Source organism: Monodon monoceros, unplaced genomic scaffold (genome assembly GCF_005190385.1).
Source record: "Monodon monoceros isolate NGI ecotype Baffin Bay Population unplaced genomic scaffold, NGI_Narwhal_1 Super_Scaffold_16, whole genome shotgun sequence".
Classification (NCBI taxonomy): domain Eukaryota; kingdom Metazoa; phylum Chordata; class Mammalia; order Artiodactyla; family Monodontidae; genus Monodon; species Monodon monoceros.
The window spans coordinates 6,752,424-6,775,182 of NW_021703772.1; the positions used below are offsets into that span (position 1 = coordinate 6,752,424).

Below are 22,759 nucleotides of genomic sequence, written 5' to 3' on the forward strand. Positions count from 1 at the left end.
AGTTCTAATACACATGAATTTCAGTTGCCACCGTTCATCACCGTTACCCAGCAGCATGGTTCAGATTTCAGCTGCCACTGGATATTAACTGAGTAATTGCATAAAGTACAAACTTTGCTACTAGCTCTTTAGTCTACAGATCACTGTGAAATAACATGTACATCATGGTCAGTGGCCAGTTACTTCACTCTTTAAAGCCTGTCAGTGATTGGTCAGTGCATAGCTGCTATTAATTTCACCACGTAGACAGCAAAGTGTGTAGTTTATTGCCTCCTTTTCTCCCAGTGGTAAACTCAGGTAACATTTTACAAGAATGGATAATTGAAGTAGCCAACAATGGTGAAAGTGCAGGAGAGAAACAAAAGTGTATGGGACTTCCCTTGTGGCACAGTGGTTAAGAATTTGCCTGCCAATGCAGGGGACACGGGTTCGAGCCCTGGTCCGGGAAGATCCCACATGCCGCAGAGCAACTAAGCCCGTGCGCCACAACTACTGAGCCTGCACTCTAGAGCCCAAGAGCCACAACTACTGAAGCCCATGCGCCTAGAGCCCGTGCTCCGCAACAAGAGAAGCCACTGCAATGAGAAGCCCACACACCACAACGAAGAGCAGCCCCCGCTCACTGCAACTGGAGAAAGTCGCACGCAGCCACAAAAGGCCCAACACAGCCAAAAAATAAATAAATAAATAAATATATTAAAAAAAGAGAGAGAGAGAGAGAAACAAAAGTATATGGAGCTGTAGAAGAAATAGCTGGCTGTGGGAATGCTGGCACTGCTGTCATTTGAGAGAATCCAGATGTGCAGCCAGAGGAACTTAACATAAACTCACAGGAGTGAGGAGAGTGGTTGTGATGAAAAGTATATGAAGATATCCCAGAGGAGTTGACGCTGGCAGAAAAACTTCATATTACAGGAGCTCTTGGAGATATTTCATGAAATTGAAAGTACAAAACAAAATACTGGAAGCTGTTCCAAACTTAGATTATCATTAGGGGCTAGAGAAGATGTTCACCCTGTACTGCAAGCTCTACGAGACAAAAGCAATCCCTGTTTAAACTATTCTTGTGTTTTTTACAAAGAAAACATTTTAATTCTCAGTGTAGTGTTTTCTTTTTTTAATCTATTATTTTTGTCTGTGTTGGGTCTCTGTTGCTGCGTGCGGGCTTTCTCTAGTTGTGGCGAGTGGAGGCTGCTCTTCGTTGCGGTGCACGGGCTTCTCACTGCGGTGGCATCTCTTGTTGCGGAGCACGGGATCTAGGCACATGGGCTTCAGTAGTTGCAGCATGTGGGCTCAGTAGTTGTGGCTCGCGGGCCCTAAAGCGCAGGCTCAGTAGTTGTGACGCCCGGGCTTAGTTGCTCCACGGCATGTGGGATCTTCCCGGACCAGGGCTCAAACCCGTGTCCCCTGCATTGGCAGTCGGATTCTTAACCTCTGCGCCACCAGGGAAGCCCTCTGTAGTGTTTTAAATTACAGTGTAAATATTAGTTTGCTATTTTTTTTATTTCACTGTACATGTATAACTGACAGAGTTTTTAATGTTTTGACAAAAAAATTTAAAGGTTATGGTACAATCATAATTTTTTTTTAAGATTTCTGTGCACAGTTTCAACTTGCAAGGTGTTCTTAGGGTCCTGCACTGCTGTGCAAAGGGAAGACTGCCTGTACGTGTTTTTTTGTTGTTGGGTTTTTTTGCTTGTTTTTTTGTTTTTTTAGCTTCCTGCTAATTAACACAGTATAGCATCTCTCTTTGATTTTCTTTGTTTGCTGCACTAACCGGCATCTTTTTATTTATAGCCGAGGACAGCTGTTTGAGGCCTATTGATAGAAACGGGAAGCTTCTTTGTCCAGGTAAATCTTTTTGGTAGCCTTCAAAAGCTGGCACCTACTCATGCCACCTATCTTTCTCAACACTTTTACCTTAAACAGTGACTTCCAATACCTAATGTTCTTAAGTTACCTTTTAGAAACTGGTTTATAGAACAGACTTTCACCCAGGTGTCTTCCTTGTGAATTACAGACAGTCCTAACCAAAAATCAAACACTTCTGTTTTCTAAAGGAAGACACCTGTCTTTCTGATTAGCTGACATGCATTTTAGTCATGGTTTTGCCCTAGTTGTATCTTTCTAGATTTATTATCAAAGTTTTTTATTTGTTTTGCTGATTTCATCGTGATACCAGTTATCACAGTAACCAGAGCCTTGGTTCTTACCTCTGTAACACATCTTGTCATTAGACTTAATTTACTCTTTTGATGGTAGTCACCATAGCAGCTTTAAACTTGGAAGAAGCTAGTCCATCATGCATGAATCAATTCAGAATATTACATAATCCACGCAGACAACAGCTCTCTTTTGTTAAGTATGAATCTAGAACATTCATAGCTGCCTGTTATTTCTTAGCATTGCTGTACAGATAACAAGAGTATACGTCCTAGAGTGAGAAAATCTAAGATCAAACATAACTGTGTATAATCCTTTTGCATGGAGTATAACTTAGTTTTTTTCTTTCTTAACAGTCTTGATTTACAAAGAAAGGCTGATTTCAGTGTAGTAGTTTGCCCAAAGGTAGGAATTAATAACATTTACCATGTTATCAAAATTCTCTTTAGTGCCAGACAATTATACTTTGAAGGAAGCAGAATTGAAGATGGGGAGTTCATTGGGACTGTGTCCTGGAAAAGCACCAACTTCTTCTCAGGTAAAAGATCACCTGACAGACCCAAACCAACCTTACCATGATCAGAAGTTCTTAATTGTATGATTCATTCCTTAACTACTGCAGTAATACTGTTTTTCTTAAAATTTTTCTTTTCCTTAAATGATACCTTTTATTTAGGAATACATCCATGTAGTTCTCTGTGTTTAAGTCAAAAATACTATGTCAGAGTATATTCATAAGGTTGTTTTTCTGTGAAAATTTTGTGGTTAAGGGAGATCTTTAAAGTTGAGTGGCCACCAGTTTCCACCACCATAATTCATAAATTCTAAAATGTACACTTGTTCTCCTGTATTTTAACACCCGTGAGATTAAGATCCATCTTACAGTCGGTGGCATCCTGCACTGGAGCTGATGCTATGCTTCCTTTCTTAGTAGTGCATAAAATAATAAGTAACAACTGGCAGCATTTTAGATTTAATGAAATACAGTGTACTGATTTTGAACTTAATTACTCCCTGCAATAATATAATAGACTCACAGCAGATTTTTCTTTATCGGTATTCATTTTATTTGCAGAATACTATCAGGTTGACCTTTGCCTAGAACCCTACCTACTTAATAAACTTTCATTACAGTCCAAAAGCCATAATGAAGTCCTTACTGTTAAGACTCTGTATCATGATAAGCTAAACTCATATCAGGATCCCCATGGCTCCTAGATCCCTGATATGGAACTAATCCACTTCATTAGTTTTCCCAACTACCTCCCCTTTAATTTGTCCTTCCCCAAACTCTAACAAATAGTAGTGCATGACAAGATCATAGGAGAAAAAACATGAGAAGTGCAGTTGAGCTAGAAAGGAAAAATAGGGCTGTAAAGAACTGAATTGACGAGATCAGATTTACATTTTTCCTGTGGGTTCCAGGGAGTTAAAGTATATGGGACCTCTGGACAGAAAATAAGATCACAAACTAATGACTCAGAAAAAACACAGTTAATGCTTTTAGTGTATAGTAATTGCAAATCTCTTTGAGGAATGACTGAGAGAGAGATGGAGATCATACTAGAATAAATAATGTCTGTGAGAGATGTTTCTTAGGAGTAAAAACATTGGTGATAAAGAATCTTACATTTCTAGGTAGTCAAGATTATTGTTTAAATTGTAACTTTAAAATACCCAACGTAGACTTGTTTTTACATAATCTGATTTTTTTTTTTTTTTTTTTTTGCGGTACACGGGCCTCTCACTGTTGTGGCCTCTCCCGTTGCGGAGCACAGGCTCCGGACACGCAGGCTCAGCGGCCATGGCTCACGGGCCCAGCCGCTTCGCGGCATGTGGGATCTTCCCGGACCGGGGCGCGAACCCGTGTCCGCTGCATCGGCAGGCGGACTGTCACCCACTGCGCCACCAGGGAAGCCCCCATAATTTGAGATTTTTATTAAAGTTTTATGACCATTGGCTTTCCGGTTTTGAAAATAAATAATATATTTATAGAATTTTGAAATTCAAATTAAATAGCATTTATAACTCTATCTTGATCTTAGCTGTTCCTGTTTTTCGCTGTGGGGAGCGATGTTCAGCCTGGGACAGAGATGGAGATCATAGTAGAAGAAACAATATCTGTGAGAGATGTAAGGAATTTTACTTTGGATGGCTGGGGTCTGTGGGTGTTTGGTATGGGGAGCAGTGGGAACCTGTGTTAGGATTTTGAGATCCTAAGGTTAGGGTTTACATAATATGCATTAAAGAATTCTATGTATTCAATAAAAGAATAGTTTGGATTGCTTGAAAGGTGGTGAGCCAGCTGTAGTTTTAAAAATAAGATTATTCTTTTTTCTTGTCTGACTACTAATAATGCATGTTTATTGTAGAAATTTGGGATATATAAAAATGGGTTAAACAAAAAGAATTAAAACCCCTCATTATCCCTTATCCCACTAATGTTAACATTTTGGCATATTTCCTTCTGCTGTTTCTACATTATGTGTACACACATCTCACACACACAGGTGTGAATGTGTGTGTGTGATAAAGCAAACAATTAGGTTAATGTCACTGAGAACGGGGACTTTCAGTCTTGGAAAATGGAGAGGCAGATAACATCAGTGTGGTTAAAGAAAGCCTGTACTCCTGAATTTGTTTTTAGGTTTGTTTTAAATATTTGTTTGCTTGTTTATTTACTTATTTATTTATTTTGGCTGCACCATGTGGGAATGTCCGTTGTGGCATGCGTGATCTTTAGTTGTGGTGTGTGGACTTCGTTTTTTAATATTTATTTATTTGTTTGTTTATAATTTAAATTTTTTAAATTTAATTTTATTTTTTTATACAGCAGGTTCTTATTAGTTATCCATTTTATACATATTAATATATACATGTCAATCCCAATCTCCCAATTCATCCCACCACCACCACCCCCTGCCCCGCTGCTTTCCGCCCTTGGTGTCCATATGTTTGTTCTCTACATCTGTGTCTATATTTCTGCCCTGCAAACTGGTTCATCTGTACCATTTTTCTAGGTTCCACAGGTATGCATTAATATGCACTATTTGTTTTTCTCTTTCTGACTTATTTCACTCTGTATGACAGTCTCTAGATTCATCCATGTCTCTACAAATGACCCAATTTCCTTCCTTTTTATGGCTGAGTAATATTCCATTGTATATATGTACCACATCTTCTTTATCCATTCATCTGTCGATGGGCATTTAGGTTGCTTCCATGACCTGGCTATGGTAAATAGTGCTGCAGTGAACGTTGGGGTGCATGTGTCTTTTTGAATTATGGTTTTCTCTGGGTATATGCCCAGTAGTGGGTTGCCCATTCTAACTGGTGTGAGGTGATACCTCATGGTAGTTTTGATTTGCATTTCTCTAATAATTAGTGATGTTGAGCAGCCTTTCATGTGCTTCTTGGCCATCTGTATGTCTTCTTTGGAGAAATGTCTATTTGGGTCTTCTGCCCATTTTTGGATTGGGTTGTATGTTTTTTAATATCGAGCTGCATGAGCTGTTTATATATTTTGGAGATTAATCCTTTGTCCGTTGATTCATTTGGAAATATTTTCTCCCATTCTGAGGGTTGTCTTTTTGTCTTGTTTGTAGTTTCCTTTGCTGTGCAAAAGCATTTAAGTTTCATTAGGTCCCATTTGTTTATTTTTGTTTTTATTTCCATTACTCTAGGAAGTGGATCAAAAAAGATCTTGCTGTGATTCATATCAAAGAGTGTTCTTCCTATGTTTTCCTCTAAGAGTTTTATAGTGTCTGGTCTTACATTTAGGTCTCTAATCCATTTTGAGTTTATTTTTGTGTATGGTGTTAGGGAGTGTTCTAATTTCATTCTTTTACATGTAGCTGTCCAGTTTTCCCAGCACCACTTATTGAAGAGACCCTCTTTTCTCCATTGTATATCCTTGCATCCTTTGTCATAGATTACTTGACCATAGGTGTGTGGGTTTATGTGTGGGCTTTCTATCCTGTTGCGTTGATCTGTATTTCTGTTTTTGTGCCAGTGTCTTGATTACTGTAGCTGTGTAGTATAGTCTGAAGTCAGGGAGTCTGATTCCTCCAGCTCCGTTGTTTTCCCTCAAGACTGCTTTGGCTATTCGGGGTCTTTTGTGTCTCCATATAAATTTTAAGGTTTTTGTTCTAGTTCTGAAAAAAATGCCATTGGTAATTTGATAGGGATTGCATTGAATCTGTAGATTGATTTGGGTAGTATAGTCATTTTCACAATATTGATTCTTCCAATCCAAGAACATGGTATATCTCTCCATCTGTTTGTATCATCTTTAATTTCTTCCATCAGTGTCTTGTAGTTTTCTGCATACAGGTCTTTTGTCTCCCTCGGTAGGTTTATTCCTAGGTATTTTATTCTTTTTGTTGCAATGGCAAATGGGAGGGTTCCCTTAATTTCTCTTTCAGATTTTTCATCATTAGTGTATAGGAATGCAAGAGATTTCTGTGCATTAATTTTGTATCCTGCAGTTTTACCAGATTCATTGATTCGCTCTAGTAGTTTTCTGGTGGCATCTTTAGGATTCTCTATGTATAGTATCATGTCATCTGCAAACAGTGACAGTTTTAATTCTTTGCCAATTTGTATTCCTTTTATTTCTTTTTCTCCTCTGATTGCTGCAGCTATGACTTCCAAAACCATGCTGAATAATAGTGGTGAGAGTGGACATCCTTGTCTTGTTCCTGATCTTAGAGGAAATGCTTTCAGTTTTTCGCCATTAAGAATGATGTTTGCTGTGGGTTTGTCATATATGGCCTTTATTATGTTGAGGTAGGTTCCCTCTATGCCCACTTTCTGGAGAGTTTTTATCATAAATGTGTGTTGAATTTTGTCAAAAGCTTTTTCTGCATCTGTTGAGATGATCATATGGTTTTTATCCTGCAGTTTGTTAATATGATGTATCACGTTGATTGATTGGCGTATACTGAAGAATCCTTGCGTCCCTGGGATAAATCCCACTTGATCATGGTGTATGATCCTTTTAATGTGTTGTTGGATTCTGTTTGCTAGTATTTTGTTGAGGATTTTTGCATCTCTGTTCATCAGTGATATTGATCTGTAATTTTCTTTTTTAGTAGTATCTTTGTCTGGTTTTGGTATCAGGGTGGCCTCATAGAATGAGTTTGGGAGTGTTCTTTCCTCTGCAGTTTTTTGGAAGAGTTTGAGAAGGGTGGATGTTAGCTCTTCTCTAAATATTTGATAGAATTCACCTGTGAAGTCATCTGGTCCTGGACTTTTGTTTGTTGGAAGATTTTTAATCACAGTTTCAATTTCATTACTTGTGATTGGTCTGTTCCTGTTTTCTGTTTCTTCCTGGTTCAGTCTTGGAAGGTTATACCTTTCTAAGAATTTGTCCATTTCTTCCAGGTTGTCCATTTTATTGGCATAGAGTTGCTTGTAGTAGTCTCTTAGGATGCTTTGTATTTCTGCAGTGTTTGTTGTAACTTCTCCTTTTTCATTTCTAATTTTATTGATTTGAGTCCTCTCCCTCCTTGATGAGTTTGGCTAATGGTTTATCAATTTTGTTTATCTTCTCAAAGAACCAGCTTTTAGTTTTATTGATCTTTGCTACTGTTTTCTTTGTTTCTGTTTCATTTATTTCTGCTCTGATCTTTATGATTTCGTTCCTTTTGCTAACTTTGGGTTTTGTTTGCTCTTCTTTCTCTAGTTCTTTTAGGTGTAAGCTTAGATTGTTTATTTGAGATTTTTCCTGTTTCTTGAAGTAGGCTTGCATTGCTATAAACTTCCCTCTTAGAACTGCTTTTGCTGCATCCCATAGGTTTTGGATTGTCGTGTATCATTGTCATTTGTCTCTAGGTATTTTTTGATTTCCTCTTTGATTTCTTCAGTGATCTCTTGGTTATTTAGTAACGTATTGTTTAGCCTCCACGTGTTTGTGTTATTTACGGTTTTTTCCCTGTAATTGATTTCTAATCTCATAGTGTTGTGGTCAGAAAAGATGCTTGATGTGATTTCAGTTTTCTTAAATTTACTGAGACTTGATTTGTGACCCAAGATGTGATCTATCCTGGAGAATGTTCCATGTGCACTTGAGAAGAAAGTGTAACCTGCTGTTTTTGGATGGAATGTCCTATAAATATTAATTAAATCTATCTGGTCTGTTGTGTCATTTAAAGCTTCTGTTTCTTATTTTCATTTTGGATGATCTGTCCATTGGTGTAAGTGAGGTGTTAATGTCCCCCACTATTATTTTGTTACTGTCAATTTCCTGTTTTATAGCTGTTAGCAGTTGCCTTATGTATTGAGGTGCTCCTATGTTGGGTGCATATATATTTATAATTGTTATATCTTCTTCTTGGATTGATCCCTTGATCAATATGTAGTGTCCTTCCTTGTCTCTTGTAACATTCTTTATTTTAAAGTCTATTTTATCTGATATGAGTATTGCTACTCCAGCTCTCTTTTGATTTCCATTTGCATGGAATATCTTTTTCCATCCCCTCACTTTCAGTCTGTATGTGTCCCTAGGTCTGAAGTGGGTCTCTTGTAGACAGCATATAGATGGGTCTTGTGTTTGTATCCATTCAGCAAGCCTGTGTCTTTTGGTTGGAGCATTTAATCCATTCACGTTTAAGGTAATTATCGATATGTATGTTCCTGTTACCATTTTCATAATTGTTTGGGGTTTGTTTTTGTAGGTCCTTTTCTTCTCTTGTGTTTTCCACTTAGAGAAGTTCCTTTAGCATTTGTTGTAGAGCTGGTTTGGTGGTGCTGAATTTTCTTAGCTTTTGCTTGTCTGTAAAGCTTTTGATTTCTCCATTGAATCTGAATGAGATCCTTGCTGGGTAGAGTAATCTTGGTTGTAGGTTCTTCCCTTGCATGACTTTAAATATGTCATGCCACTCCCTTCTGGCTTGTAGAGTTTCTGCTGAGAAATCAGCTGTTAACCTTATTGGAGTTCCCTTGTATGTTATTTGTCATTTTTCCCTTGCTGCTTTCAATAATTTTTCTTTGTCTTTAATTTTTGCCAGTTTGATTACTATGTGTCTCAGCGTGTTTCTCCTTGGGTTTATCCTGTATGGGACTCTCTGTGCTTCCTGGACTTGGGTGGCTATTTCCTTTCCCATGTTAGGGAAATTTTCAACTATAATTCTCTTCAAATATTTTCTCTGGTCCTTTCTCTCTTCTCCTTCTGGGACCCCTGTAATGCGAATCTTGTTGCGTATAATGTTGTCCCAGATGTCTCTTAGGCTGTCTTCATTTCTTTTCATTCTTTTCTCTTTATTATGTTTGCAGCAGTGAATTCCACCATTCTGTCTTCCAGATCACTTATCCGTTCTTCTGCCTCAGTTATTCTGCTACTGATTCCTTCTAGTGTATTTTTCATTTCAGTTATTGTATTGTTCATCTCTGTTTGTTTGTTCTTTCATTCTTCTAGGTCTTTGTTAAACATTTCTTGCATCTTCTTGATCTTTGCCTCCATTCTTTTTCGACGTCTTGCATCATCTTCACCATCATTATTCTGAATCTTTTTTCTGGAAGGTTGCCTATCTCCGTTTAGTTGTTTTTCTGGAGTTGTATCTTGTTCCTTCATCTGGTACATAGCCCTCTGCCTTTTCATCTTGTCTTTCTTTCTGTGAGTGTGGTTTTTGTTCCATAGGCTGCAGGATTGTAGTTCTTCTTGCTTCTGCTGTCTGCCCTCTGGTGGATTCTATTTATTTATTTATTCATTTGGTTATGTTGGGTCTTAGTTGCAGCATGCAGGCACTTCGTTGCGGCATGCAGGCTCTAGATCGCGCAGGCTTAGTTGCCCCGTGGCATGTAGTATCTTAGTTCCCTGGCCAGGGATCGAACCTGGGCCTCCTGCATTGGGAGCACAGAGTCTTACCCACTGGACCACCAGGGAAGTCCCTGTGCTCCTGAATTTGAATTAGAAGAGTCAGAATGAACCTGATATATTTTTTCTTCAAAAAATGATTTTACTAGCTCTGTCCCCTGAAATCGCTTATAGAAACAATGATCAACCTGGTAGTAGCAAGCACCCCAGCATTCAGATTGTGGTCACTCAATACCATTTCCTAGAGGAACTAGGGCTTCTCGGAGTAATGGCTGGTTCTGTATCTAGGTGAGGAAAGTGTATGATGAGCCTGGAACATCTTATCAGGACAGAAGAAAGTATAGCTAGCAAAGACCTCTGGGATCAGCAAAGAGAGTCAGGAGCCAACCTGAAGATAAAGAGTTTGAACCTCAGTGGGAATAATAATGAAAATTGATTCACACATACATAAAATCCATGAGTTCACAGTGATCCTAAAAAATATGCTATTTATTGCTTACCTGTAGTGGATGCTAGGGAACCGTAAATGAAAGAGTCAAGCATTTATCTTTTTCTTTGCAAACTAAATCCTCACATCAACCAAATAGATAATGAGAAGATTTTTTTAATAGACATATCCCAGCTAACAAAACGAAGAAGGAATTTTAGACTATCACTGTTTTTCAACTTCTAATGAATTAATGGATCTAAGCAAGGATCCTGAAAAACTGCTAACAACTCCAAAAGAGCCACACCCAGACATTTAGAAGTTCAAAACAATACCCGTGCTCTTCTTGCCAAAAGAAAAGAAAACTGGACCTGAGTCCGATCAAGCCTCTAGGTCTGAGTACCAGTTTATAAGAAGCACAGGGGACAGAGGGACCTGTCAAGTGCACCACAGGCCTGCATTAAGCACTGTCCTGAAGTGGAAAACTCCTCTTCAAGAAATCAACTGCAGTGTGAGACAGCCTGTAGGTTAAAGGAGACTTAGGAGAAATAGCAGGTGGGTGCAATGTATGGAATTTATGTGGCCCTTGATTCAAACCAAAAGAACTGTAGTAACAGTTTAAGAGAAAGTAAGGAAATTTGAACACTGACAGAATATTTGTTATTTACGAGTTCTTAATTTTTTTAGATATTATAATTATGTAAGAGTTACATTTTTTAAAAGAATCTTCATCTTTTAGAGCTGAGTACTGAATATCAAATGAAATGATACCTGACATTTGCTTCAAAGAATGTGAGGAGCGAGTCAGGGGAAGTGGGCGGGGCACAGACACAGGACTGGCCGCAGCAGGAGTTGAGGCTGGCAGTGGACACTTGAGGGTTCATTTTACTATCCTCTGCATGTGTGTGAAATTTTCCATGATAAAACTTTTTTTTTATTTTTTACTATTTTTTAATAAATTTATTTATTTTATTTTTGGCTGCATTGGGTCTTCGTTGCTGCACACAGGTTTTCTCTAGTTGCGGTGAGCGGGGGCTACTCTTCGTTATGGTGCGCGGGCTTCTCATCACGGTGGCTTCTCTTATTATGGAACATGGGCTCTAGGCACGTGGGCTTCAGTAGTTGTGCATGGGCTCAATAGTTGTGGCTTGAGGGCTCTAGAGCACAGGCTCAGTAGCTGTGGCGCACGGGCTTGGTTGCCCCGTGGCATGTGGGATCTTCCCAGACCAGGGCTAGAACCTGCGTCCCCTGCATAGGCAGGCGGATTCTTAACCACTATGCCACCAGGGAAGTCCCCAAACATGTTTTAAATAAAATGTTTTTTTACCCTTTGTTACAAGCTGTAAATATTTACCCATGTTTTCATTTGCCTTTTAACTTTAATACATTTTTTTGTTTTGGGGTTTTTTTAGCTTTAAAAAAAGGTTTATCATTGACTTACTGCCAGCAAGTGATACATATCATAGGAATCAGACATTAGAGTGTCTCTGATAAGGTTTGGACTTGTGCTAGACGATTGTAAGGAGGGATAAGGGCTAATTTTGGATTGGATGCTATCAGGAGTTGGGGGGCAATTCAGTATCTTATTTAGGTCTGTAAGTTGGAAGTGTGAAGAGGGACTAGAAATATCATTGGAAGGGCAACAGTTACTTAGAGGAAAAGATGGTTAGTCATTTTGTGCCTGGGATGTGGCCTTGGGTAACTAGTGTTTTTTCGTTTCAAAGAACGGAAACCACAAAACTTTTCAAAGGTGCGATGTGTATGTCTTTCTTCTGTTCTATCCTGAACCCACTGCAGGCACAGTCATTCCCTGTGCCCACCCACCCCCCTTCCCCCAGCTGAAACTGCTCCGTCAAGGCTGTCAGTGGCCTCCATGTTGCTGTGTCCAGTGAGCAGGTCTCGGTCTTCATCTTACTTGCTCTTTCAGCAGCAGTGACATACTTGATGACTTTTGTCACTTGCTTTGAGAAGACCGCAGCTCTTTAGGTTTTCCTCCCACCTCTCCGGCCTGCCTGTTCTCAGTCTGTGTTTCCTCTTCTCTCTGCCTTCTGAGCGCCTCGTGCTCAAGTCGTAGACGCCATACTCATATGTATGAGCTTCTGATCTCTCAACATACTTCACTCACATTTCCCTTTTCTATTACGGTGGCTCCCATTTTCTGCTTGCTTAGGCCAAAAACCTTGAAATTGTCTTTGATTCTTTTCTTTCTTACTTAAGAACCAGTGTTTCAGGAAATCGTTTTGGTTCTACCATCAAGATTTATCTGGGATCTGATCATATCTTATTCCTTCCACTGCTGTCACCCCTTCACCTCTCATCTGGATTATTCCAGCAGCTTCCTAACCGATCTCCTTCCTTCCAGCCTGACACCTCCCAGGGTGTGTTCTTACAAAGAAGTGGAGTAATCCTTTAAAGTGTAAGATCAGTCAGTCCTCTGCACACAAGCGTGCTCTGCTTTCCCATCTCACTCGGGGTGAGGGGGGGAGCCCCAAGTGACCTTGCAAGGCCCTGTGTGATCTGGCCCTTTGGTATCTTTAAAAAAAAAAAAAAAAAGTCTGACTATCACTCTCGCTCGCTCTACTCCGGCCGCGTTGGCCACTGTGCTGCTCCTCAAGCAGCCCTTTACACCGGCAGTTCCCTCTGTCCGGAGCACAGTTAGGCTGAATGCTCAGTTGCTTGTTTTTCTTAACTAATGGAGGCCTTTGAGACTGCAGTTTTCTTTGAATATGGCTTTGGTCCCATTCCCTGTTTTTTTTTTTTTAAATAAATTTATTTTATTTACTATTTATTTTTGGCTGCGTTGGGTCTTTGTTGCTGCACGCAGGCTTTCTCTAGTCGTGGCGAACGGGCTACTCTTCATTGTGGTGTGTGGGCTTCTCACTGCGGTGACTTCTCTTGTTGCACAGCATGGACTCTAGGCGCACGGGCTTCAGTAGTTGCAGCACGAGGGCTCAGTAGTTGTGCCTTGTGGGCTCTAGAGCACAGGCTCAGCAGTTGTGGCGCACGGGCTTAGTTGCTCCGTGGCATGTGGGATCTTCCCGGACCAGGGCTCGAACCCATGTCCCCTGCATGGGCAGGCGGATTCTGAACCACTGCGCCACCAGGGAAGCCCCCATTCCCTATTTTAACGTACTCTGTTGTCATTGTCATCATTTTCTAAACAATCTTTAATTCTAGAGTCTCTTTTATTTTTAGTCAGACAAGTAATTGTGGATTTAGTCTTATTTTTTAAACTTTGGGGGGACTAAAAATCCCCCTTGGTCACCACCCTATTCTTGTCGCTTCCCCAGAAGTCACTGTTGTCATTGGACAGTATAATCTTATCCACATCAGTAGAGTGTATCCTTCCGTACCTTTGCCGTGTGTGTACCAGTGTGTGGGTATGTATGTACGTGTAGAAATAAGAGCTTGACTTGTATGGTTTTCTTTAAAATCATAAATGGGATCCCAGAACTTTGTTTCACCAAAATATTTTAAAGATCTTTTAAGACCAGTAAATATAAATCTCTTTTATCCTTTTAATTGTTTTAAGACCTCTCATAGTTTATTTAAATGTTCCCCTGTTAATCCAGGGATGTCTGGATTGTTGGCCATTTTTCTCCTGATCCAAGCAGGGCAGCAGTGATCATCCTTTGTACTACTCCCTTCTGCTCTATTATAGTATAAATGAAATTTTACATACTCCTTTGCCCTAAAGTTATTTAAGAATGTTTTTCCCCTCAAGAAGTTGGGAGTTTTTTTGTGACTATTTTTGTCTTGTTTAAACGTCTGTTAATCGTGTCTCGTTTATTGAATTGTGCCATGAGCTCACAGTATGCATCATTCTTCCCTCATGAGTTGATGTGTGACCAGTTGTTTCTTAGATGATAAATAAAAGCTAATCTCCTCTAGGAGTCAGAGTTCTGTGAAATCGGCCTAATTAATCATATCTGGTCAAAAATACACTGTTAGTCCTCATAAGAAGGGAATCATACCGCAGTCCTGGAAGTGGATGAACTTTTAGATAGACCTGGTTGCGAACACTGGAAACTGGTTTTCCCTGCTGAGTTGGCGCCACCTAGCCCTTAAGAAGCGCTTACTTAATCACTGCATCGTGTGTATCTTTATCTATTTGAGAATTACTAAATATAATCAGACTCAGATAGGCCCAGGGTCAAAAAAGGGTGTTTCTCACAATACTGTAACTCAGATGTAGAACAACTAATGAACATAGTTTTGTTTTCTTACAGTGTTTAAAGGTAATGCTGGAGAAATCTGGCCTATCAGGTAAGTTACAGAACATGATGATACATAAGTTTATCCACATCCTTTACTTATAATAAATTTTCTATAAGCCTAATGAAAACTTTTCAAACTTTCTTTTTCTCCGGGGTTGTCAGTTATGCTTTACATTTCTATACGTACATAATTCTCCTGTTTCTTTTTTGCAGGCTAAAAGAAAACTAGTTGGAGGTTAGCCTAATTCTAAGGAAAGAGAGCCTAGATAGGGAACAACAAAGGTACAAAAGAGATACAGTTAAGATACAGACCCTCTGGAATTTCCCAGATCTTTTGCTGAATTTCTTTTTTTAACCTCGTGGATTCAGAATTTCAATGCATTGTGTTTCAGGCCAGTATTTCTGTGTATAGATTAGGGAATGTAATATGAATGAAAAAAGTAAACCCAGGGTGTCCTGAAGTGGCTACCCAGGTGGACCCACGGAGCAAGCTTGAGGAGGCACCACACTGCTTTCATTAGAGTGAGCGCTTGCCATCCTCTCCACCAGAGTGGAAGCATGGGGCTCCGTTATCTGGCAGGGACGTTCGCTTGCTCAACTTCTAGGAGTTTCTGTGCGATGCCTCAGGTCATCTCGACAGTAGTCCTCCCATGCAGGGATCATCCCCCGTTCCCACTTTACAGATGCTGAAAATGGTTTAACGGCTTACCCAGTGTTACAGAGCAAGTAGCTAAGTGGCTCTGATTTCAGAACTCTGATTTCTTTCTACCATGCTCTGCTATGAAGTAATAGTGTTCACTCTTAACTTACTTTCTTTTTTTAAACAAACTTAGATTAAGTTAAATATCGATATAAATCTTACTGCATTTAAAACTAGAACCGATGACAAAAGAGGGTCTACAAAGAACAGTATTGGGATTCAAAACCTGTGGCCTGTGCAGGATAAATGTGAGGTCTGTGTTTCTTCGCTCGTCTGTAGCTTCTTTCGGTGGGTGGGGGGAGTTGACTGTTATAAAACATTGCTAGTTTTTTAACCATCAGGATTTTCAACTTTTGCTCGGTTCCCTCTCCCCGAAAAAAGTTCTCTCCCCATGTCGTGAGTGTGTAGCAAGCATGCTGAAAAACTGAAATCTGATTAACCTTCATAAATGTTCATTTGTACCAACTACATTGAAGCACTGTGCCAAAAGGACACGCTTCCGTTAGATCGCTGCTGACCAGATAGGACAGGTTTGCTGTACATGTTATCAGTTGCTGAGCGATGTTAGCGTGTATTTTCGTCCAAGACAGTGAAATAAAACTCAATTTCATGATTTTAGGAGGGATTCTGTGCTTATGTATGTACATCTGTCTATGCTTAACGTGTGATGTGGATGCGCTTGTGTACTTGTAAATAATAAAGGTGTAAGTAGATGTTGCATACTAGTACCAAGTCTTATTTTTATTTGCAAGTATACAGTTCTTGGTGGAATAGAGAGAAAATTAACCAAGTTGGGGCAATGACTTAATTTTTTTCAGGCCCTGGAAGAGAGAATTTACTTTAAAAATTAGTTAATACTGGGCTTCCCTGGTGGCACAGTGGTTGAGAGTCCGCCTGCCGATGCAGGGGACGCGGGTTTGTGCCCCAGTCCGGGAAGATCCCACATGCTGCGGAGCGGCTAGGCCCGTGACCCATGGCCGCTGAGCCTGCACGTCCGGAGCCTGTGCTCCGCAACAGGAGAGGCCACAGCAGTGAGAGGCCCGTGTACCGCAAAAAAAAATTAGTTAATACTTATTAGATCATATCCCATTTGATATTCATTTATCCAGAAGGGTCATTCCTGACAAACTCTTAAAACATATTATTCTGAATTCTTTTTCATCTGATTTTGATTCCTTCATAGGAGACGCATGGCATTTACGAAAAATGGATTGGTGCTATGAAGCTGGGGAGGCTTTATGTGAAGAAGTAAGATTATTTCTATACATTTCATTTGTAAAGTGATTGTGTTTATTTTGTATTTTCATAAGGACACCACCCTACTCATGTGAATAAATTCTAGAGAAAGCTTTACTTTTTTTTTAGGATACACAAATCCATATGTGGGTCTACTTTTTCCTTACTGCAGTTTTTTCACAGAGTCAGAGGGAAAGTTTCAGCTAAGTGGGAACATATCTAACATCTGTATTGAGTCCTCTTTTGATAAGAGAATATGTCTCTAGTAGTAGTTCTTCATTAACAGGCAGAGAACTACAGAGAACAAAAGACATTTGTACCAGTGAAAGAATTTGAAGATACACTCTGAATTTTGAAACCTGAATATTTTAATCTGAGAGTTTCTCTGTAAGTTAATGATGGCAGAATTCATGTTACCGACCAGTCACTTAGGCTCTGATTCAAACTGCATCTCTAAATCCGGCCCAGACTCTTAGGGTAGACTTAGGAGCAGTGTTATCACAGGGTGTTTGGAATCTGGTTAATCTTATTTTTAAAAATTTTTATTGAAGTGTAGTTGATTTACAATGTTGTGTTAGTTTCAGGTGTACAGCACAGAGATTCAGTTAAATGTATATATTCTATTTTAGATTCTTTTCCATTATAGATTATTATAAGATATTGAGTATAGTTTCCTGTGCTGTACAGTAGGTCCTTATTGGTTATCTCTTTTATATATAGTGGTGTGTATATGTTAATCCCAAACTCCTAATTTATCCCTCCCCCCCCTTTCCCCTTTGGTAACCATAAGTTTTTTTCTATGTCTGTGAGTCTGTTTCTGTTTTGTAAATAAGTTCATTTGTATCATTTTTTTAGATTCCACATGTAAGTGATATATGATATTTGTCTTTCTTTGACTTACTTCACTTAGTATGACAATCTCTAGGTCCATCTGTGTTACTGCAAATGGCATTATTTCTTTTTTTTAAATGGTTGAGTAATATTCCACTGTATATATGTACCACATCTTCTTTATCTGTTCATCTGTCAGTGGACATTGAGGTTGTTTCCATGTCTTGGCTGTTGTATATCATGCCACTGTGAACATTGTGGTGTATGTATGTTTTCAAATTAGCGTTTTCTCCAGATATATGCCCAGGAGTGGGACCACTGGATCATATGGTAGCTCTATTTTTAGTTTTTTAAGGAACCTCCATAGTGTTCTCCATAGTGGCTGCACCAATCTACATTCCCACCAACAGTGCAAGAGGGTTCCCTTTTCTCTACACCCTCTCCAGCATTTATTATTTTTTATTTTTTTAATACATTTATTTATTTATTTTTGGCTGCACTGGGTCTTTATTGATGCGCAGGCTTTCTCTAGTTGCGGCGAGCGGGGGCTGCTCTTCATTGTAGTGTGCAGGCTTCTCATTAGAGTGGCTTCTCTTGTTGCAGAGCACAGGCTCGAGGCACGTGGGCTTCAGTAGTTGTGGCACTCAGGCTCAGTAGTTGTGGCTCACGGGCTCTAGAGCGCAGGCTCAGTAGTTGTGGCGCATGGGCTTATTTGCTCCGCGGCATGTGGGATCTTCCCGGGCCAGGGATTGAACCTGTGTCCCCTGCATTGGCAGGCAGATTCTTAAACCACAGTGCCACCAGGGAAGTCCCTCTAGTATTTATTACTTACAGACTTTTTGATGATGGCCATTCTGACTGGTGTGAGGTGATACCTCACTGCAGTTTTGATTTGCATTTCTCTGATAATTAGTGATGTGAGCATCTTTTCATGTTGGTTAATCATCTTATTGTTGCTCCAAGTAGCATCAAACCTCACAGTCCAAATCCATGGCCTTAGAAGTACAGCCAGAGTAAAGCTTTGTGAGAAAGCTTACACAATTGTGCTCACTCCCCTTTCCCCCAGTCTTTATCCGCCTGCTTTCTGTTCAGTGAGACACTGGCATTGAACATCAACAGAGGTTGATCTAAAGCAGGGCCTTCCGGGAAACAGTCCTTGCTGTGTAACAGTCAGGGACAATACAGAGAGGCTCCTCTTGGGTCCTGGCCAGGAATTTGACTGCCTGGAGTAAAAAGTGAACCTCAAAGAATCTTCAGGACATACAGTTTGGATGTCAAAAGAGTACATCTAGTCAAATGGTTTCCTTATTTTCTCCTCTTACTCATTCCCAAATCAGTATCGAACAGTTCATCTAAAAGCAAACTCATTACCCTCAGAACTAGCTCCGCTTCCCAGATTTGCTTCTTGTCTTTCCCGTCCTGATCCTTTTCCGCCTGAAACGTGGCTTACACTACTTACCTTACATCCGTCATATTTGGTCTCAGCCTTCAATCAGTTTTTCCACTCCTTGACCATTCCCACTGCCGGCCTCCTGGTTCAAGCCCTGTTTTTTTGTGGTTTTTTGCCTCTTACCTAATTTACTACAAATGGCTTCCCTGAGCCCATGTGCTCCCCACTTCAGTACGTCACAAGTGTGGCAGCTTAGATCTTTAAAAACCCCCTTCGCAGAAATCTTGAGTGGCTTTTTTAAAGCAACTGAAAACTCTTTTTTTTCTGTTCCGCATCCCTTTGACCTGTGACCACCTCTCCAACCCAGTTTTCTTTCCGTTACTCTCCAGCAGATACCTCCCATTCTAGTTAAGCTGGTCTCTTAGCTCTTCCCCAGCACAAGTCATACTGACTCTTGACTTAACCTGGACTTCGCCGTGTTCTTCTTTCCCTGAGAAATTCCTTCTTGTTTCCTCTGGCTTTCCCAAATCCAGCCCATCTTTTGGGCTTAACTAAAATTTTATCTTCTGTAGATTAATCTGTCATTTCTTACCTCATCCATCTCCCTTCCTTTAATCTTTTACAGTTCATAATTATACAGTTTTAATACATAATGATATACTTTTTTATGGTTTTAGCTTATTTCTATCTCTTCAGTATCTGCTTCGTTATTCATTTACTTATTTCTTGAAAGGGTAATAGAGGCATAGGGTTTTTTTAAAAAGATCGAATGGTCTCTTTCTTCCTTTCAGAAGTCATAAGTGACAAAAAAGATATTCACTTTCTGTATTCCCAGGATGCAGCACTGAAAGAGCTTATGCTCTCTTCTGGAGACACTTTGCTTTTAATTGAAGGAAAACTTCCTCCTCTGGTAAGATTTTGCTCCTGAATAGACATTTTGTAAATAACAGTTACTGTTTTATGATTGCAAGGATGATATGTTCTCATTGTGTGAAACTGGGGAAATACAATCATAAAGAGAATAGAGCACTTACCCAAAATCCTACCAATCAGACAGCTACCATATTTTACATCTTTATATATTTTCTTCCTATAAAGTCAAATCGTATGTACAATTTTATTTCCTACTTTTTATATTTTACTTTTTAACCTGACCATAAAATCCAGAAACAATCATTATATCCAATATATGACTTACCACAGTTTTATTCACCTATATCCCTGTTGTTTGGATTTTAGCTTGTTTAAAATTTTTTGTTCTTATAAGTAGTAATAAATATAAATCCTTCTTAAGACAATTCTAAAGATGGAATTAACAAGCCAAATTGTTTTCCCAAAGAGTCGTACCAAGTTTACAGTCCTAATGTGTGTCTGTGAGAGGGCTCACACCACTGCTCTTCCATAGACACTGTGTGTTACCACTTGGAAAAGCCATTACTTATTAGTTTGTTTTTGTTCTAATGTAGACACATGTAAAGATGAAAATGACCCAGAATTCCAGCATTCAGATAATCATTTGCTTATGATTAGAAAACTCAGACAGCGTAGAAGCCTGTAAAGTGATAAACAGTTTCTCCCATATCTTTCTCTCCAGAAAGAGCCACAGTAAACTTACTTTTCCTTGTGTATCCTTCCAAGAAAAAAATTATGCCTGTTTGTATGCTGAATGTAAATATGTGTGTATCCTTTTCAAAGTTTACATAAAGGGGGTCATATTCTATGCACTGTTTTATACCTTTCGTTTTTTGTTTGTTTTTATTCATTTAATATATCTTGAGGATCTCACATCAGCACATACAGACCTACCTTATTCTTTTTCATGACTTCATAGAATTCTGTTGTATCTTATACTGTGCTCTTTAAAGTTAATTTTTGAATTGATAATATTCATGATACAAAATTCAAAGTGTATAAAAAGCTGGGCCAGGAAGAGTATCCCCCATCCCTCCTGTCCACCTGCCACTTGGGGTCCTCCCTCCACAGGCAGCCAGCTTCCTCTGTATCCTTCCAGAGGCACGTGCTTATTAAATTTAATGCACACACACACGTATGTATGTGTATATACATATGTACACATTCATATGTATATACATATTTTTATTTACACAAATGATTATAAGCTTGACACCCTGTTCTGCACCTAGCTTTTCTCATTACCCCCATATACATGCCACATCAGTACCCATGAAGTTATCTCGTTCTGTTGGATGTATATGGAGGTACCGTGATTTACTTTTTAACCAATCTCTTTTCAAAGAATATTTAGGTTGTATCCAGTCTTTTGTTGATACAAATAACACTGCCAAAAATATCATTTATTTGCCATTTTGCACATATGTATCTACGGGATATTCCTAGAATTGAAATCGCTTTGTCAAAAGTTATGGCCTACCGTAATATAACCAGTCTTCTGAAGAGGGACCTTGAGGTTGTTTCATGGTTTTTGCTACCATAAACAATTTACAGTGAATGTCTTTGTATGCATGGGCTAGTATATCAGAAGGTAAAACCCTAACCATGGAATGGCTGGGTCAGAGGGCTTGGGCATTTAAAATTTTGACAGCACCAAATTACCATCCAGAAACTTCGCAGCAGTTTCTGCTCCTGGAACCAATATACAGGAGTTCAGGGTTACTACAGTTTCACCAACGTAGAATATTATTAGACTTCCTGGGTTTTGACAGGTGAAAAAAAGTGGAGTTTTTTGCTCTGATTTACATTTATTTATTTACTGCATGGAAGTTGAGTATTAATCTTCACCAATTCGATAAACAGAAAAATATTCTCATTTTAATATGCATTTCTTGAAATACATATTTAAAATACTTTACATGTTTTTTTTTCACATTCTCATCTTCTGTTGTTGGAAATTGCGCACTGTAATAGCAACAGATCTTTCATTGAGTAAATCTATTCAAGTTCTTTACCCACTCAAAAAAGGGGTGGGGAAGAACCAGTTAAATTAGTAAAACTGAAATTACAGAATGTGTTTAAGGAGTTGAGTTTATTTCATGTAGTTGCTATATAGGAATGCACCTTAGATCAATAGGCTGTTGGATCTCTATAAAGTTCCTTTAGAAACTTTTATAAATAAAAACTTCATGGAACTGGTGCATTGTGCTATGGTGCTCTTACAATGCCTGAAAACATTTATATAGTTTGTTCTGTCAAATGTTTTGTTTGTTTATACTTTTCACTTACTGTAGCTACTAAGATATAGAACAGGGACTTCCCTGGTGGCACAGTGGATAAGACTCCACGCTCCCAGTGCAGGGGGCCCGGGTTTGATCCCTGGTCAGGGAACTAGATCCCACATGCATGCTGCAGCTAAGAGTTTGCATGCCACAACTAAGGAGCCGTGGAGCCACAACTAAGGAGTCAACGAGCCAAAACTAAGACCCAGTGCAACGAAATTAAAAAAAAGAAGATATAGAGCATTGGTCCCAGTCATCCTAAAGACTGATTTTTATGACTTTAAACTTTGATTGTAAAAACAGTAAGCAAGTATAATACATGACAGTTAATACATACATCTTAAGGAAAAATTAATTCAGGAACATATTCTATATCAAGATGTTTCTTTCTGGGAATTCTCTGGTGGTCCAGTGGTTAGGACTCCTTGCTTTCACTGCCGAGGGCACAGGTTCTATCCCTGGTCAGGGAACTAAGATCCCACAAGATGCTTGGCATGGCCAAAAAAAAAAGTTTCTTTCTGTGGAAGTAGAAGTTGACTTAATCTGTGTGCATCACAACAGTTGGAAATCTCCATTCCTCAGGGTTTCCTGAAGGTGCCCATCTGGTGGTACCAGCCACGGGGTCCCTTGCATCACTGGAAGAGTCATCAGGACCAGACAAACTGTACCTTTTCTCAAGGCGGGGCCTGGAGAGCTAATTCCATCCAAGGTGAGAACACAACAGAATTACAGCAGCCAGTGTGTCATAAAGAAAAGTAAAATGATTGCTTCTGCTGAGAGGCAAC

The 22,759-nt window shown here is 39.3% G+C and overlaps 1 protein-coding gene across 5 annotated transcripts in view; it reads left to right on the forward strand.

The window, feature by feature from the left end:
* USP40 (ubiquitin specific peptidase 40) overlaps positions 1-22,759 on the forward strand; it is a 90,961-nt gene that overhangs the window by 53,570 nt on the left and 14,632 nt on the right. For all 5 annotated transcript variants that reach the window (XM_029225154.1, XM_029225155.1, XM_029225156.1 and 2 more), the window contains 7 exons: positions 1,798-1,851; positions 2,613-2,701; positions 4,209-4,295; positions 14,636-14,672; positions 16,507-16,571; positions 19,616-19,690; positions 22,557-22,683. In XM_029225154.1, the coding sequence (XP_029080987.1) occupies positions 1,798-1,851; positions 2,613-2,701; positions 4,209-4,295; positions 14,636-14,672; positions 16,507-16,571; positions 19,616-19,690; positions 22,557-22,683 (534 nt within the window). The remainder of the gene's footprint in view (positions 1-1,797; positions 1,852-2,612; positions 2,702-4,208; positions 4,296-14,635; positions 14,673-16,506; positions 16,572-19,615; positions 19,691-22,556; positions 22,684-22,759) is intronic.